We start from the raw sequence: 15,443 nt of genomic DNA, 5'->3' as shown, positions 1-15,443 counted from the left end.
CTACAGGACTCTTAACGGATTCCAGCAATGGTGGGAGTGCTTGAGGGGACATTTCCAATCTACAGGTCCTGCCCCTGCACTCCCTGAAGTCCTAGTCTTCTACGTATCCCTACTCAATCATGCTTTGGACTCTATTTATTGCAGTTTTGTTCACGATAGCTAAGAGATGGAATCAACAACTTGTGAATGGATAAAGAAAATGCGGCACATAAGGATATGTAACGTAAAATTATCTCATTATCTCCAAAGGGTTGAGTTGAGTCTGAGTATTGCTTTACAAAATATAAATAATTTAGGTCCCAACAGCCTGAAGTGTCAGTTTCAGTTGCTGTTTCCATGGGTACAGGTGTCCCAATCATGTAATTAAGCTAACAGGAAGTGCCAAGAGGGAGAGGCCACTGTCTTGTGCCTCACACTCTTTGGGACAGAGAAGAGTTCTTGGTCTTGTTCTGCTGAGAGCAGCAGGCTCATTGGCTCATCCAAGGCCGGGGTATGAGGCACGGAAGATCAAAGCCAGGGGTCTGAAATAGAAAGAAGTAGGAGAGAGGAGAAGGGAAATAGATAGAGACCAAGATGGTTATAGAGGAAAAGACAAAGAAAATTGAGAGAGCAAGAGGTAAACAGAGGTGCATGGCATAGGGAAAGGGCCGATGTTGAGGCCAGAGAGGCAAGGACTAGAAGAGGAGAAATGGCAGATGGTAAGAACCGAATACTAATATTTGCAGGGCAGGTACAAACAGTAGGGTCAGATAACTAGAAGAGTTTAGGGACTCCTTAGAGAGTATCCGGGCCCACCAAAGATCTGTCTTTCTGATTTCCAGGTACTGTCTACATTATCCTTGCCATCAGGGCCTGATGCTGCCCTAGGTCTGACTAGGAGACCCACCTCACCTCTGGCTGTGTCAGGACCATGAGGACTGGAAGCCACCGTCTCCATCTGGCCTTTCTGTTCCTGTTGCTACTCCCTGCAGGTATGAGCCAGCCCTGGCCTCCCCTGGCATTGCTGTTATTCCTATCCAACACAAATCTCTCTCCACAGTCTTTGTTAACTTTCTTTTCAGTAGCTGTGCTAAGAATAAGCTTTCCATCTGGGGAATGTGGAGGAGAGGGGTTACTTGCATGGCTGAAGTGGGAGCAAGGACAAGGAAACTTCCAGAATTATGGCTGAAAAGTCAGAGAAGCAAATCATAAAGGGCCCTGAATGCTAGGCTAGTGCTTTTACCTGCACCCACTGGGACCCTGGAAAGTTTTAAGCAGACCTTGCCCTAGTCAGATTTAGTCAGTTTAAAAGACTGTGGGATGGGCTGGGAATGTGGCTTAATGGTAGAGTGCTTGCTTAGCATGCATGAATCCCTGGGTTCAATTCCTCAGTAACACATAAACAGAAAAAGCCGGAAGTGGTGCTGTGGCTCAAGTGGTAGAGTGCTAGCCTTGAACACAAGAAGCTCAAAGATAGTGCCCAGGCCTTGAGTTCAAGTCTCAGGACTGGGAAATAAAAAAGACTGTGGGAGCCCCTAGGTGCTAGGACTCATACCCTGTAATCCTAGCTGCTCAGGAGGCTGAAGATCAAAGCCAGCCCAGGCAGGAAAGACTGAGATTCTTATCTCCAACAAACTACTAAAGAGCCAGAAGTGGAGCTGTGGCTCAAGTGATAGAGTGCTGGCCTTGAGTACAAAGCTCAGGGACAGCACCTATGCTCTGAGTTCAAGCCCCAGGACCTGTGCACGTGGGTGTGTGGGTGTGTGTGCCAAACATGGTGGTGCACACTCATAATCCCAGCACTGAAGAGGTGGAGGCAGGGAAATCAAGAGTTTGAGGCCAACCTGGGCTATATCTCTAGAAAACGAAAAAAGCAAAGCAAAATAAAACAAAAAATTGAGAATAGACAGGAAGTGAGGATAAGCTCCAGGCCAGGGGAGTAATGACAAGCTGTTATTGTGTAGTCTGAGTGAAGGAGGAAGAGTTTGGACTAGAGAGGTGATAGAGGAGAGGGAGGAAAGGAGAGGGGAGGAGAAAGAGGATGGAGGGAAGGAAGGAAGAGAGGAAGGGAAGAAGGGAGAGAAGGAGGAAGGAGGGAGGGAGAGAGGAAGGAGGAAAGGAAGATGGGACAGGAGATGGAGAAGGGAGGAGGGAGAGACTAAATGAAGAGGACAGGGTTTTGGTACACATTATTTGCATCAGGGACTGAGAAAATGTATGTCATAAAAGCCTAGGAAGAGTGTGTTTTTAGAAAATGGCAGGTACCCATAATCCCAGCTACTTGAAAGGCTGAAGCAGGATGCCTTGAGCCCAGGAATTTGATACCAGCCTGAGTAACACAACCAAAACCTGTCTCAATAAAATAAAATCCTAGTGGCTAGTTGCGGAACATGGAATGCTCCATATATAGAAGCTTTGAGGAACCGAAGGAGAAGTAAAAACAGGCTTGAAAAATGAGGACAGGGTAAATGGAGTTTAAAATACTTAGGTGAAAGTCTGGACTCTTGTGGGCTATTTGGGTCCCTCTAGTTTTAAGGCATGACAGACAGAATCCAGGTCCTTGAAAAGAGTGTAAGAGGCCAGTATCGCTCTGGAAGATAGTACAAGGCCTTTAGCTCATTCACCCCTTAGAGGTGACCAAGAAGAAACCAGAGCTGCCAGGCACTGGTGGCTCATGCCTGTAATCCTAGCTACTCAGGAGATCTGAGGATTGCAGTTCAAAGCCAGCCCAGGCAGGAAAGTGAAACACTTATCTCCAATAAACCACCAGAAAACCAGAAGTGGTGCTGTGGCTCATGTGGTAGAGCACTCGCTCTGAGCTGAAGAGCTGAGGGACATGTCCAGGCCCAGAGTTCAAGCCCCACAACCAAAAAGAGAGAGAGAGACAGAGAGAGACAGAGAGATAGAGAGACAGAGACAGAGAGAAACAAACCAGAGCCACAGCCAGGACAGAGGACAAGCATAAGGAGACCATCAAAAGGCTGAGACAGTGGAAGCAGATATGGCTGAAGGGTATGCACAGAAGCCCTTTTGACTGATACAGAGTGCCTGGGAGCTGAGGGCAAGCTGGCTCACAAGCTGTTCCGTGACCTATTCACCAACTACAAAAGTGCCCTGAGACCTGTGGCAGACACAGACCAGACTCTGAATGTGACCCTGGAGGTGACACTGTCCCAGATCATCGACATGGTATGTTGTGGTAATGGTTCTGCTATGGAATGTTTCTGTAACAGTGTTCCAGGAAGAGGTAAGAGAGTGTGGGACTGTTCTTTTCCTGTGTTAAGATTAACAATAATAACAGCCACTAACTGTTAGGTATGCACTGGGTGCCCTGCACTTTACACACTTGAACTTATTGACTCCCTGCTAAGCGTGTTACCACCTCATGCACCTGGGAAACTGAGGCCCAGAGAAGGGAAGAATCCAGCAAGGTCAGGCCTGGGAGGGAATCACTGTACGGACAAGTTGGGTTTGTAGATGTCTGCACTGAGGAAAGTGTGCACATATACCGACGTCCCCTCCTTGTCCCCTCCCCCCACCAGGATGAACGGAATCAGGTGCTGACCCTGTACCTGTGGATCCGGCAGGAGTGGTCTGATGCCTACCTACGATGGGACCCAGATGCCTACGGTGGCCTGGATGCCATCCGCATCCCCAGCAGTCTTGTGTGGCGACCAGACATCGTACTCTACAACAAGTACTGCCTGCCTGGGTCCCTCCCTCTCTTGCCTCTCTGTAGAGTTGCCCTTAGCTCTGAACATGCACTGAGACCCCTCCCCACCCCAACCCCACCCCAGTCTGGTTACCCTGCTGCCCTGGAAACTTTCCCCTGGTACCAAAAGGAAAGCTGCCAAGAGCTCACAGCAACCCCACTTTAGGTACAGAAGGCCAAATCAGGCTGAATGTCTACTGAGAGCCCTACTCTCTCTCCTAGTATGGGGATGTGGTGATAGGATTCAAGGGATAAGAGTGCTTGCCTACCTCACACTTGCATGCATGAGGCCCTGAGTTCAATCCTCAGTACCACCAATAAATGAGTGAATGAATGACAAGTCTGGGATGTGAGTACCTCTCTATGGTACCTTACCTGTTTCCAGACTAGCTCTGAGGTTCAGGGCTGGCTCCCTCTGGGCCTCCCTCAAGGACATTCCTTTCTGCCACATTAACCAGTTCAGTGCCTCCCATTTAATGTGTAGTGCTGCAAAGCTTCCTGGGTCCCTCTAATGAGTTTTGTAGATGATTCCCAAGGTGACACTGACCTGCCCATTACTATCACCAGGTGTGTGTGTGCGCGTGCGCACGTGCGCATGTGTGTGCACTGGGGCTTGAACTCAGGGCCTGGGAGCTGTCCCTGAGCCTTTTTGGGTAAGGCTGATGCTCCATTATTTGAGCTACAGTTCTACTGGTGGCTAATTAGAAATAAGAGTCTCATAGATTTTTCTGCTTGAGCCGGCTTCAAACTGTAATCCTCGGATCTCAGCCTTGGATTACAGGTCTTTCCTGAGGCTTTTCTACTCTGCCCAGGGCTAGGCCTGTGTGCCTTCTAAGCCCCCCCACCCACCCCTGGGCACTACCCCAGCCTCCAGGACACCTCCCCTCAAAGAGCTCCCCTCCCCCCCCCACCCCCCCCCACCCCCGTCCCGCCCGGGTTTCTGACATCTGCCCCCAATGACCCCCTCACCGCCCCCCCCCCCCGCCCCCGTCCTACTCGTCTGCAGGGCAGACACGCAGGCGCCAGCGTCGGTCAACACGAACGTGGTGGTGCGTCACGACGGCGCGGTGCGCTGGGACTCCCCGGCCATCACGCGCAGCTCGTGCCGCGTGGACGTGTCCGCCTTCCCGTTCGACGCGCAGCGCTGCGGCCTGACGTTCGGCTCGTGGACGCACGGCGGCCACCAGCTGGACGTGCGTCCGCGCGGCGCCTCGGCCGGCCTGGCGGACTTCGTGGAGAACGTGGAGTGGCGCGTGCTGGGCATGCCGGCGCGCCGGCGCGTGCTCACGTACGGCTGCTGCTCCGAGCCCTACCCCGACGTCACCTTCACGCTGCTGCTGCGCCGCCGCGCCGCCGCCTACGTGTGCAACCTGCTGCTGCCCTGCGTGCTCATCTCGCTGCTCGCGCCGCTTGCCTTCCACCTGCCCGCAGACTCCGGCGAGAAGGTGTCGCTGGGCGTCACCGTGCTGCTGGCGCTCACCGTCTTCCAGCTGATCCTGGCCGAGAGCATGCCGCCGGCCGAGAGCGTGCCGCTCATCGGTGAGGCCGGTGCGGGGGAAGGATGGGGGCCGGCGCCGAGAGTCCCTCTTTCCTTGAACGGAAAGGTCAACTCTAGCTACTTGGGAGAGTGAGATTGGTTCTAGGCCAGCCTGGGCCGAAGAGTCCCTGAGATCCCCATCTCAAGACGCTAGGGGCTGTGGCACGGGCCTCTTAAGCTGCCTATTAGCGGCCAGAAGTATGTCCGGCCAAGAGGATTGCCGTACACTACCAGCACGCCCAGGAAGCAAGATCTTGTTTGTTTGTTTTGTTTTGTTTTGTTTATGTCGGTCGTGGGGCCTGAACTCTGGGCCTGGACGCTGCCCCTCAGCTCTTCAGCTCAAGGCCAGCGTTCTACCACTTGAGACACAGTGCCACGTCTGGAAGCAAGATCTTATCTAAAAATCAAAACAAAAACCAGAACAGGCACCGTGGCTCACGCTTGTAATCCTAGCTACTCAAGAGGCTGAGATTTGAGAACCTTGGTTCAAAGCCAGCCTGGGTTGGAAAGTCAGTGAGACTCTTATCTCTAATTAACCACCAAAAAACCAGAAGGGGCGCTGTGGCTCAAAGTGGGAGAGAACTAGTCTTGAGCAGAAAAGCTCAGGACAACAGTCAGGCCCTGAGTTCAAGCCCCACAACCAACAACAACAACAAAAAAGTGTAAAAAAGGATGGCATAGAAGATCTACCTGGCAAGTGTGAGGCCAAGAGTTCAAATCCCAGAATTGTCAGGGGTTTGGCAGTGAGGTAGAGAGAGATAGGAAGATCTGTGTGTCTTGGATGTAACCGTAGTCGAATGATTGTGTGCCCTTTGCATGCTAAGCATTCTCCTATTTGATGTTTATTAGCTCAGGTAAGCTCCACAAACCTATGATGCAAGTTCTCTGGTTATTCTAGATGTATAGAGAATACTGTTTTGTTGTTGTTGGGTTTTGTTTTTAATGCTAGTCATGGGTCTTGAACTCAGGGCCTGAGCAGTGTCCCTGAGCTTTTTTGCTCAAGGCTAGTGTTCTAGCACTTGAGCTATAACATTACTTCTGGCTTTTTTGGAGTGTGTGTGTGAGAAACAGTGGGGAGGGGGAAGAGGCAGAGAGACAGAGACACTGGGACTCTGATACTTTCACTCATTGGCAGTCACCCTACCACCTAAACCACAACCTCTAACCTCTTATTTGGAAATAAGACTCTCAGGGACTTTTTTGCCTTGGCTGGCTTCAAACTGATCCTCAGATCTCAGCCTCCTGAGTAGCTAGGATTATAGGCATGAGCCACTGACACCTGGCTTTTGTTGTTGTTGTTGTTTATTTCCTTATTTATTTCTATTGAGCTTTGAACTCAGGATTTCATGCTTGTTGGCAGATGCTCTATCACTTAAGCCACACTCCCAGCCCCAGATCAGTATCTTACCCAGTTAAACCCATACCATTTGAGTCTCCAGTAGTAGCAACAATTTGAGAACAGGTAGATTCTGAGAGCACTAGTAGTGATGAGAAATAAGGAGAACTTGGCTCTTAGCTCCTTCCTTTTTCTGCCCATTGGACTTGAAGGGTCCTGAGAGCCTCATGGTGAGCTTCTTCGTAGTTGTGGGGAGGTATCTAGGAAGCTGAGGATCCTCAAGTCATTGCTTTGGGCCCCAACTGGCACTCTGTCTGTCTTGCAGGAAAGTACTATATGGCCACTATGACCATGGTCACATTCTCCACAGCGCTAACCATCCTTATCATGAACCTGCATTACTGTGGTCCCAACGCTCGCCCGGTGCCAGCCTGGGCTCGGGCCCTCCTGCTGGGACACCTAGCAAAAGGCCTGTGTGTTCGAGAACGAGGAGAACCCTGTGGGCATTCCCAGCCAGCCAAGTCATCTCCTAGCCCCCTGCTTCCTACTGTCCCCCCAGCAGGCCCTTGCCACGAGCCTCGGTGTCTTTGCCACCAGGAAGCCCTCCTGCATCATGTAGCCACCATTGCCAGCACCTTCCGAAGCCATAGGGCTGCCCAGCGCCGCCATGAGGACTGGAAGCGCCTGGCTCGTGTGATGGACCGTTTCTTCCTGGGCATCTTCTTCTCCATGGCCCTGGTCATGAGCCTCCTGGTGCTGGTACAGGCCCTGTGAAAGGCTGGAGCACCTCCAGGCAGGGATGGCAAAGGCCAGGTTAGTTGTTGGTCCTCAGATAGACTAATCCCTCTCTACTGCTGTTAAGAATCTGGAACACCCTGGCCCAGCATACTAACTTCACGACCCATGAGAACTCTTGTTGTCTACAAATTCTAACTAAGGGAAATCCAGAGCCTGCCACCCACTAATTCCTAAAGTGTAGCCAGGCGCTGATGGCTCATGCCTGTAATCCTAGCTACTAAGGAGGCTGAGATCTGAGGATCATGGTTCAAAGCCTACCAGAGCAGAAAAGTCCATGAGACCCTTATCTCCAATAAACCACCAGAAAACTGGAAGTGGCACTGGGGCTCACATGGTAGAGGGTTCGCCTTGAGCTGAAGAGCTAAGGGACAGTGCCCAGGCCCAGAGTTCAAGCCCCACTACCAACACAAAAAAAGCTCTAAGTGTAGACTTGGAGGGACGAGAATCATTGTTCATTAGAGCTCTTAGTAGAGAGAGTGCTGATTATTATGAGAGACAGAGCTGCTGTATTTCCTGTCTCCCTACGCTGTAGCTATTAGAGACTCTGCCATGGTTCTTTCTGCCGAGACACTTAGGAAGGGAAATTCATGGTCTGATTTCTAGATCAAGCCATGAGGACATTTCATCTCAAAGCTTCAGCTTATAATAAACTAAATGTGTGCTTCAGTGTCTTGTCTTCTTCTCAAGATCCATGATGGTGGAAGTTTGTGGATCCAGGTCTGTCTCCAGAGGCAGGAACTCGTGGATCAGCACAGAAATAATCTTTTCTTTTTTTTTCACAGGACTAGGGTTTGAACACAAGGCCTCAGACTTGATACCACTTGAGGTATGCCCCACCCCCCAGCCCTAGAAATGATATCTTTGTTGCCAAGAAAATGACCAGGCGTTAGCAACTGGCCTTGGGAGAGGCCCGAAAGCTCTCTCTACCATTTCTCCAGCTGTCCTTCCTCAGAGATGACACAGACTATCGCATCCACGCACAATGATAATTGGAGAGCTCAACAGTGTCCAAGATAGGGCAATGCAGTGACCAGCCATTCATATTGGTTTCTTCCTTTCATACAGTTCCCCCATCTCTGCCCTGAGGAAGCTTACAATCTGACATAGGAACTCCCCGAGTGACCCATGGGAGCAGAGAGTCTAGGCCCCTAACCCAACCAGATGGCAGAGGTCAGAAAAGCCTTCCTGGAGGAATAAATGAGAGCTCTCCAGATGAATAGATGAGGCATTGGAATGACATCAGCAAGTCCCGTGGCCTAGTGCTCTCCTTCCAGTGCTCTCCCCAACCCCTCGTGTTGCAGTTGTCTGTCTCCACATGAGTCACTGCCTATCCTGGGAACCTTCCAACCCCTAGCCAAAGTCTCAGTCTTAGGAACCAGGAAAAGGTCTAGTCCCCACATTCCCTCCTGTTTCTCTACTGGCAGGTCTGGCAGCTGCCAGAGAAGGTCCAAGATGGGTCTACCAGAGATCTTGGCTCCACTTAAGCACACAGCTGGCTGACGTCTTCCAGTAGGCAGAGGTGAAGGTGGGAAGTTCAGTGTCTGTGGGTCAGAGGAGGCCTTGACCTTCTGGAAGGTCCAGCATAAGGAACAAGAACAGCAGCAGGAAGGACCAGATGGTAGCGAGGGGGCCCTGGCCCATCGCTGCAGGAAAGACAGAGACAGGAGAAGAAAGAGATTTGGTGTTTTTGTCAGTCATGGGGCCTGAACTCTGGGCCTGAGCGCTGTCCCTCAGCTCTTCAGCTCAAGGTGAGCGCTCTACCACTTGAGCCACAGCGCCATTTCTGGTTTTCTAGTGATTTATTGGAGATAAGAGTCTCATGGACTTTCCTGCCCTGGCTGGCTTTGAACCATGATCCTCAGACCTCATCCTCCTGAGTAGCAAGGATTACAGTAGTGAGCCACTGGTGCTCAGCAAAAGATTTTTTTTTTTAATTTCTTTTTGCCAGCCCTGGGGCTTGAACTCAGGGCTTTGTCCTTGAACCTCTCAGTGCTCAAGGTGAGCGCTCTACCACTTGAGCCACAGCACTACTTCTGACTTTTTCTGCTTATGTGGTACTGAGGAATTGAGCCCAAAGCTTCATGCATGCTAGGCAAGCACTCTACCACTAAGCCACACTCCCAGCCCAGAAAAGAGAGATTTAGGAGCATAGTGAAGACATGAAGATACAAGCTGAAAAGGGACTTATACACAAAATAGGAAAAGAGATAGGAGAAAGAGCAAGAACTCAGGAAGGAAAGTAGACAGAGTTGAGACCAAGTAGAGCCCCAGTTCTTGAAAGGTTATCAGATGCAGCGCCCTGCCTCTGTAGACCAACCAAAAGAGATGTAGGATGGGGTGGGATATGGGGCAGATAGGAAGGGGATTTAGTGATGCTGAATTTGGCTCTCCTTCCCACTTCCTGGAAGACGATGTACTGGGTGGAGTGTGAAGGGGAAATCCTAAACCTGAAATTATACATAACCCAAATTCAAAGAGGCCTAAGCCAGGCATGCTGATGCAAGTCTATGATCCCAGCACAAAGAAGGCTCAGGCAGGCTTGCAATTTCCAGACTAGCTTTGGCTACCTGGAAAAAAAAAAAACTGTCTCAGAAAACAAAAATTTGTAAAAAGATGGCATGGTGGCACATGCCTGCAATCCTAACCACTCAGGAGCCTGAGACAGGATGTTCATAAATTAAAGACTAAGCAGAGCAACTTAGCAAGCCCCTGTCTCAAAGTAAAGGATGGCTGAAAGTGTAGCTCGGAGGTAGAGCACGTGGCCAGCTTGCACTCATCACTGGGGTTCACTCCCACATACCACGTTAAAAATATAAGGCTTGGGTTGGAGCCTGGAGACCTGACTTCTGATCTGCCACTTACTGACTGTGTCACTGTGGGCAAGCCATTCCTGTCTCTGGTTTCACTTCACTATAAGAGGGTAATATTTACATTCTGCCTCTTTGCAATAGACTATAGTTCCTAACGTTGAAATGATGTCTGAGGAGGGTGGGAGCTGTCCTAGTAGAGTGGTTCCGAATGTTACTGCAGAGCCCAGCTGTCTGGATTTCACACCTTACTAGCTGTGGGCCAGGGGCTGTTGGTTCTCTTTGGATCCTGTCCTCTCTAGAACAAGTGGTACTATTATCTACACTCTTGGAGTATGGTGAAGCTTTCACAGCATGATGTCTCTGGAAGTCTTGAGTATTATTTTGTAAGGAAGATGAAGAAACAAAGAGGCTGGGGATGCTTCTTTCCCACTGTTCACAGAGTCCTGAGTAGGAGAGGAAGGGAGGGAGGGAGAGAGGGGAACCCCACTGCTTGGAATGGGAAAGCTACTGTTTCTTCACTGGAAATAGCCATTCCTGCCTAGAAAAGGCCTGGCACAGCAGATGTGCAAAGAGAGAGGAGTCACAGCTGAAAGGGAACTGGAGTTATCTGGTTCTGTTTGCTTATTCCAAATAGTGAAACTGGGACCTAGAGGAAGAATGGATTAGTCATGGAGAAAGTTAGGGGAGAGCCTGGACTAGAGCACCTGAGGACAATAGACAGTGGGAGGTCAGCAGGGAGCAGCCTGGGACTCTGGATCTGGCAATGGCTGTCTACTGTGATGGGAGTGGAGGGGGGGCGTGAAGGGGCGTTGCTGGAGAACAAGTGGATTTACTGCCCCGGATACCCAGGAGAAGATGGAGGCTCCTGCAGCAGTCTAATTAAGAGGGTCTACTTTTCTGATAAAGAGGTAGTTTTCCTTATAATTTAGGGAAGGGCTTGCGCATCCCTGCACTGTGGCCCACAATGCCTGCAGTCCTTACCTGAGCTATCCAGCTGGCAACGCCCAGACCTGCACTTCTTGTCTGTAGGAAAGAAACAGGAAAGTATGACAGCTTCAGAAGCTCGCAGGGCAGGGAAACACAGTGCTCTCCCTGATTCTCCTTTAGTGTCAGATTCTCTAGGCTACATTTGACTTGACTGTGAGCAGTGGGGCCAGAGGGGAAGCAGCCATCCAGGCCAAGGTCCCTTCCAGGCTATTCCTGTTCCCTGGTCTGTAACTTCTTCTCTGCCTACACACCTCTCCTGTCCCACGCCTTGTTCCAGGCAGAAAGGGGCTGGGTTATGTTATCGATCCATCTTCCTTATGATCAGCTCTTACCCAATCGTGATATCAATTTAAGATGGGATGTGAAGCCACATGGATCACCTCTCATTTTCCCCATGGTCTCAGTTTGGACCAATTCTCTGCCTTTTACCATGAAAATTAGGTCTTACTCCGCTGGAAACAGCAGCCTAGACCCTTCACAGACTGAGAATGGGCCCTTCCTCATGGCTCCTTCTCTGGCCAGCCTGGTACATGGAGAAGCTGACACCTGTCAGACTCTAGCCTGGACTGATTAGGGGCATAACACCTGTCTCACTCCCACCCCCTTCCCAGCATGCAGGACAAGAAATAATTCCCACTGTCTCATAAGTATCCTCTTCCCAGAAACTCAGTTTGGAGCTCTAACTCATTTCTGGAAACAGCAGCCTGAATGTCAATACTGTGGCTAGGAATAAATTCCCTTCTAGCTTCCCACCAAGAGAAGAGCCTGACCAGCTCCAGTAGCTCCACAATCCCTTGGTAGAGGAAGACGAACCCTTGCCAGCTTCTTAGCCTCTCGACAAGAGGGACAAAGCATCTTTCCACTTTAGAAGTCATATGACTTAGCTCATGGTGGCTCACGCCTGTAATCCTAGCTACTCAGGAGCCTGAAGTCTGAGGATTGCAGTTCAAAGCCAGCCCAGGCATAAAAGTCATTGAGTGAGATTTTTGTTGTTGTTGTTTGGTTGTGGGTCTTGAACTCTGGGCCTGAGTGCTGTCCCTCAGCTCTTCAGCTTAAGGCTAATGCTCTACCATGTGAGCCACAGTGCCACTTCAGGTTTTCTAGTGGATAATTGGAGATAAGAGTCTCACAGACTTTCCTGCCCAGGCTGTCTTTGAACCGTGATCTTCAGATCTCAGCCTCCTGAGTAGTTAGGATTACAGGAAGGAGCCACTGGCACCCACCCTTGAGATTCTTTTTTGCTGTTGTTGTTGGTTGTGAGGCTTGAACTCTGGGCCTGAGCACTGTCCCTCAGCTCTTCAGCTCAAGGCTAGCACTCTACCTTGAGCTACAGCAGGCCACTTCCGGTTTTCTGAGTGTTTATTGGAGATAAGACTTTCACGGACTTTCCTGCCCAGGCTGGCTTTGAACCAAGATCCTCAGATCTCAGCCTCCTGAGTAGCTAGGATTACAGGCGTGAGCCACCAGCGCCCAGCTCACCCGTGAGATTCTTATCTCCAATAAATCACCAGAAAACTGGTGACCAAAACAAAAAACATATGACTAGTGCATCTCTCTGGCGGTCTACTGTGTGTGTGTGTGTGTCTGTCTGTCTATCTGTCTGTCTGTCTGTCTGTCATGGGCTTGAACTCAAGGCCTGACACTGTCCTTGGCTCTTTTGCTCAAGGCTAGCACTATACCACTTTGAGCCACAACTCCAGTTTTCTGGTGGCTAACTAGAATAAGAGTCTCATGGATTTTCCTGCTTGGGGTTGACTTTGAACCTCAATCCTCATCCTCCCAAACAGCTAGGATTACAGGCATGAGCCACTAACTAGCTCCTGGCTGATGGTCTGCATCTAATACTTATGTATGAATCCTCTGGCTGGAAAATGAAGGCTTGTATTTGCCAAAGCTCACCTTCTCCATAGTACCGCCCCGCATACCAGCCTCACCTTTGATGTACTCACAGTTGTATGTACTAAACTTGTCAACAGCCCGGAGATAAATGCGAGCAGGGCCCCAGGTCGGTCGGCTGGCGTTAACCACCTGGAAGGTCTCAAAGGGGGGGATCAGCACCTCCTCCTCTCCAGGGAAGAAGGAGTAGCCCCTGATGGGAACCCCAAGGCAGGTCCAGATGCCAAAGAAGGTGTCCTGTCCAAAATTCTGGGCCGCAACTTTCTGCTGGGATGCAGAAGCAAAGCCCCCCAGTCTCACAATGGCTCCCTGCCCTACTGGCCGGAAGCGCAAGCCATGCATCCCTCGGTACACCTGGTGGCACTGGGGCTGATGCCCGGCCCTGGCCAGCAGTTGCAAGGCCTCTGTGAGCAGAAAATGCAGTGTCTTGAAGGAGAAGTGCTGGAGGTAGTGGGCCCGGGAGTGGCCTGCCTCGCGCACAGCTTTGTTGAACTCTTTGTGCAGAGGACTGTTGGCTGTGTAGGCCAGAAGGGCCACCCCATGCTCATCCCGGAAGCCAGGGGGGGACGGGGGCAAGCGAGTGGGCCTCAAGCCCCACAAAGCTCCCCACCCCCGGCGCTCCTGCCATTTGCTGCTCGCCAGTGCCCAGCCTTCTGCATACACTTTGTTGGTCTGGAACTCTGTGTGGTTGAGATCTGGGAGGGCAGCTGTCATGGCTGCTGCACAGCCAGCATACTGGTCATCAAAGGAGGTCAGAGCCATGTCCAGAGGTGTCTCTAAGGAGAAGACGCTTCGTTGTACAATGGGGTGACCCTGGACCTGAGGAGGAAAGAGCAAAACCAACTGAGAAACAGCCCCAGGGGGGATATGGAGAATCCTATCATCTAGAGCTCTCTTCACCCAGGTGGAGCTTGTACTACTGAGAAAGGCAGGGAGGACCCCAAACAGGAGGAGAAGGTGGGGAAAGGAAAGGGACTGGGAAATACTGGCTGGCTGCAAGCTTCCCAAGACCAGTGCCTGGGATGTCACCTGATGGGGCAAACCTCCTCCTCCTTCCTGAAAGGAAGTATCAGGCATTCCCTCTGTTCCTCCTTCCAGGCTTAAGAAGGACAGCTCAGATCCCTGCTGGGGTAGGGGCAGTAGAGGATGGCCATACCTGAAGTGCATCCATGAGGCCCACAGACACAAGAAGCAGAGACATCATGGCAGGAATCTGCATGCTGAAGGTGAACCTGGGTAAGCTGCTGTCTCCTTTGCCTCAACTGGAAAATGGCGATGCTAATCTCAACAGTTTAACACATATTTTTTGGTGTGTGCTGTATTTTCCAGAAAAAAATTCCCGAATACCAGAATGAGATTCAGACACATAATCAAGCGAGGATATTTTATTTTTCCATGTGGGAAACACTCTCTGTCTTTTGGGGGACAAAGAGCAGCATCCCAGCTGAAAACCAACTCATGTTATATAGGCAAAAACCACAACATGCAAGTAACCCATTTTTGCAGAGCAGAAGCTAGACAATTGTGGTTAACTTGATTGGTGGCCACTGAGCAAGTGAGCAACCTAGTAGACAACAGAGGCATGATGTGTGCAGTTAGCTTTGCAAAATTTGTGTCTCCAGCTAGCAACTAGCATCAAATGTCAAACTGCATACCTTCTGAGAATTCACTTTTGTCTGTCTTTACTTTCTGTTACCTTATCTTCATCATCCCCTTCCTTCTCCCCCTCCCCTTGCTCTGTGTCCTAGTCTCTTTTCCTTAGGGTCATGTGCCAGTTCTGGAGCTTCAGAACTCATGGCCTCAAACTCTCCCTTTGGCTTTTTTTGCTCAAGGCTGGCACTGTGCTACTTGAGCCACATGTTCACTTCTAGCTTTTTGGTGATTAATGGAGATAAGCCCAGGCTGGCTTTGAACTGCCATCTTCAGATCTCAGCCTCCTGAGTAGCCAGGAGCCCAGACATAAGCCAGCAGTACCTGGCTGGTTTAATAAAGTAAACTTTTATTAAGCTGTGAGACTCTTACCTCCAATAAACCACCAGAAAGCCGGAAGTGGCGCTGTAGCTCAAGTGGTAGAGCGCTAGCCTTGAGCTGAAGAGCTGAGGGACAGCACCCAGGCCCAGAGTTCAAGATCCACGACGGACAAAAAAAAAGAAGAGGTATAACAACTTGGTGTCAGGATTGGAACAGTTTCTAAGCCAGTGTTGCTGTTATTGCCTTATTCTTTTTTCTGTTTATTTTACTACAAAAAAATGCAAGTAATAATAATAACCAACCCTTGAGATAGGGACTAGTGGTTCACACCTATAATCCTAGATACACAGGAGGCCGAGATCTAAGGGTCAAAGTTTGAAGCCAGCCCAGGCAGGAAGGTCTGTGGGACTATATTAT

The 15,443-nt window shown here is 50.4% G+C and overlaps 2 protein-coding genes across 2 annotated transcripts; one reads left to right on the top strand and one right to left on the bottom strand.

The window, feature by feature from the left end:
• Window positions 1–429: 429 nt before the first annotated feature.
• Chrna10 (cholinergic receptor nicotinic alpha 10 subunit) lies at window positions 430–7,596 on the top strand. Its single transcript, XM_042689756.1, has 6 exons — window positions 430–490; window positions 822–971; window positions 3,023–3,168; window positions 3,522–3,676; window positions 4,698–5,230; window positions 6,890–7,596. The coding sequence occupies exons 2-6, from the start codon at window positions 911–913 to the stop codon at window positions 7,336–7,338; spliced, it is 1,344 nt and encodes a 447-aa protein (XP_042545690.1). The 5' UTR covers window positions 430–490; window positions 822–910; the 3' UTR covers window positions 7,339–7,596.
• Window positions 7,597–8,910: 1,314 nt separating this feature from the next.
• Window positions 8,911–14,274, bottom strand: Art1 (ADP-ribosyltransferase 1). Its single transcript, XM_042690448.1, has 4 exons — window positions 14,212–14,274; window positions 13,094–13,874; window positions 11,154–11,195; window positions 8,911–9,005 (listed from the first exon to the last, which is right to left on the bottom strand). The coding sequence occupies exons 1-4, from the start codon at window positions 14,272–14,274 to the stop codon at window positions 8,911–8,913; spliced, it is 981 nt and encodes a 326-aa protein (XP_042546382.1).
• Window positions 14,275–15,443: the final 1,169 nt, after the last annotated feature.

The sequence above is a fragment of the Dipodomys spectabilis genome, unplaced genomic scaffold (genome assembly GCF_019054845.1).
Source record: "Dipodomys spectabilis isolate Male_0828 unplaced genomic scaffold, ASM1905484v1 ptg000003l, whole genome shotgun sequence".
Taxonomy (NCBI): domain Eukaryota; kingdom Metazoa; phylum Chordata; class Mammalia; order Rodentia; family Heteromyidae; genus Dipodomys; species Dipodomys spectabilis.
This window is presented reverse-complemented; position numbering and strand designations above follow the sequence as displayed.

Bases quoted from the DNA above. Each gene is read 5' to 3' on its own strand.
- Art1 (XM_042690448.1), bottom strand. From the start codon at position 14,274: ATGCAGATTCCTGCCATGATGTCTCTGCTTCTTGTGTCTGTGGGCCTC. The intron at 11,196-13,093 runs GTGAGGCTGGTA...TCTTTCCTACAG, and splicing joins CAACTGTGAGTACATCAAAG to ACAAGAAGTGCAGGTCTGGG. The intron at 9,006-11,153 runs GTAAGGACTGCA...TCTTTCCTGCAG, and splicing joins TTGCCAGCTGGATAGCTCAG to CGATGGGCCAGGGCCCCCTC.
- Chrna10 (XM_042689756.1), top strand. From the start codon at position 911: ATGAGGACTGGAAGCCACCGTCTCCATCTGGCCTTTCTGTTCCTGTTG. The intron at 972-3,022 runs GTATGAGCCAGC...TGACTGATACAG, and splicing joins CCTGTTGCTACTCCCTGCAG to AGTGCCTGGGAGCTGAGGGC. The intron at 3,169-3,521 runs GTATGTTGTGGT...TCCCCCCACCAG, and splicing joins TGTCCCAGATCATCGACATG to GATGAACGGAATCAGGTGCT.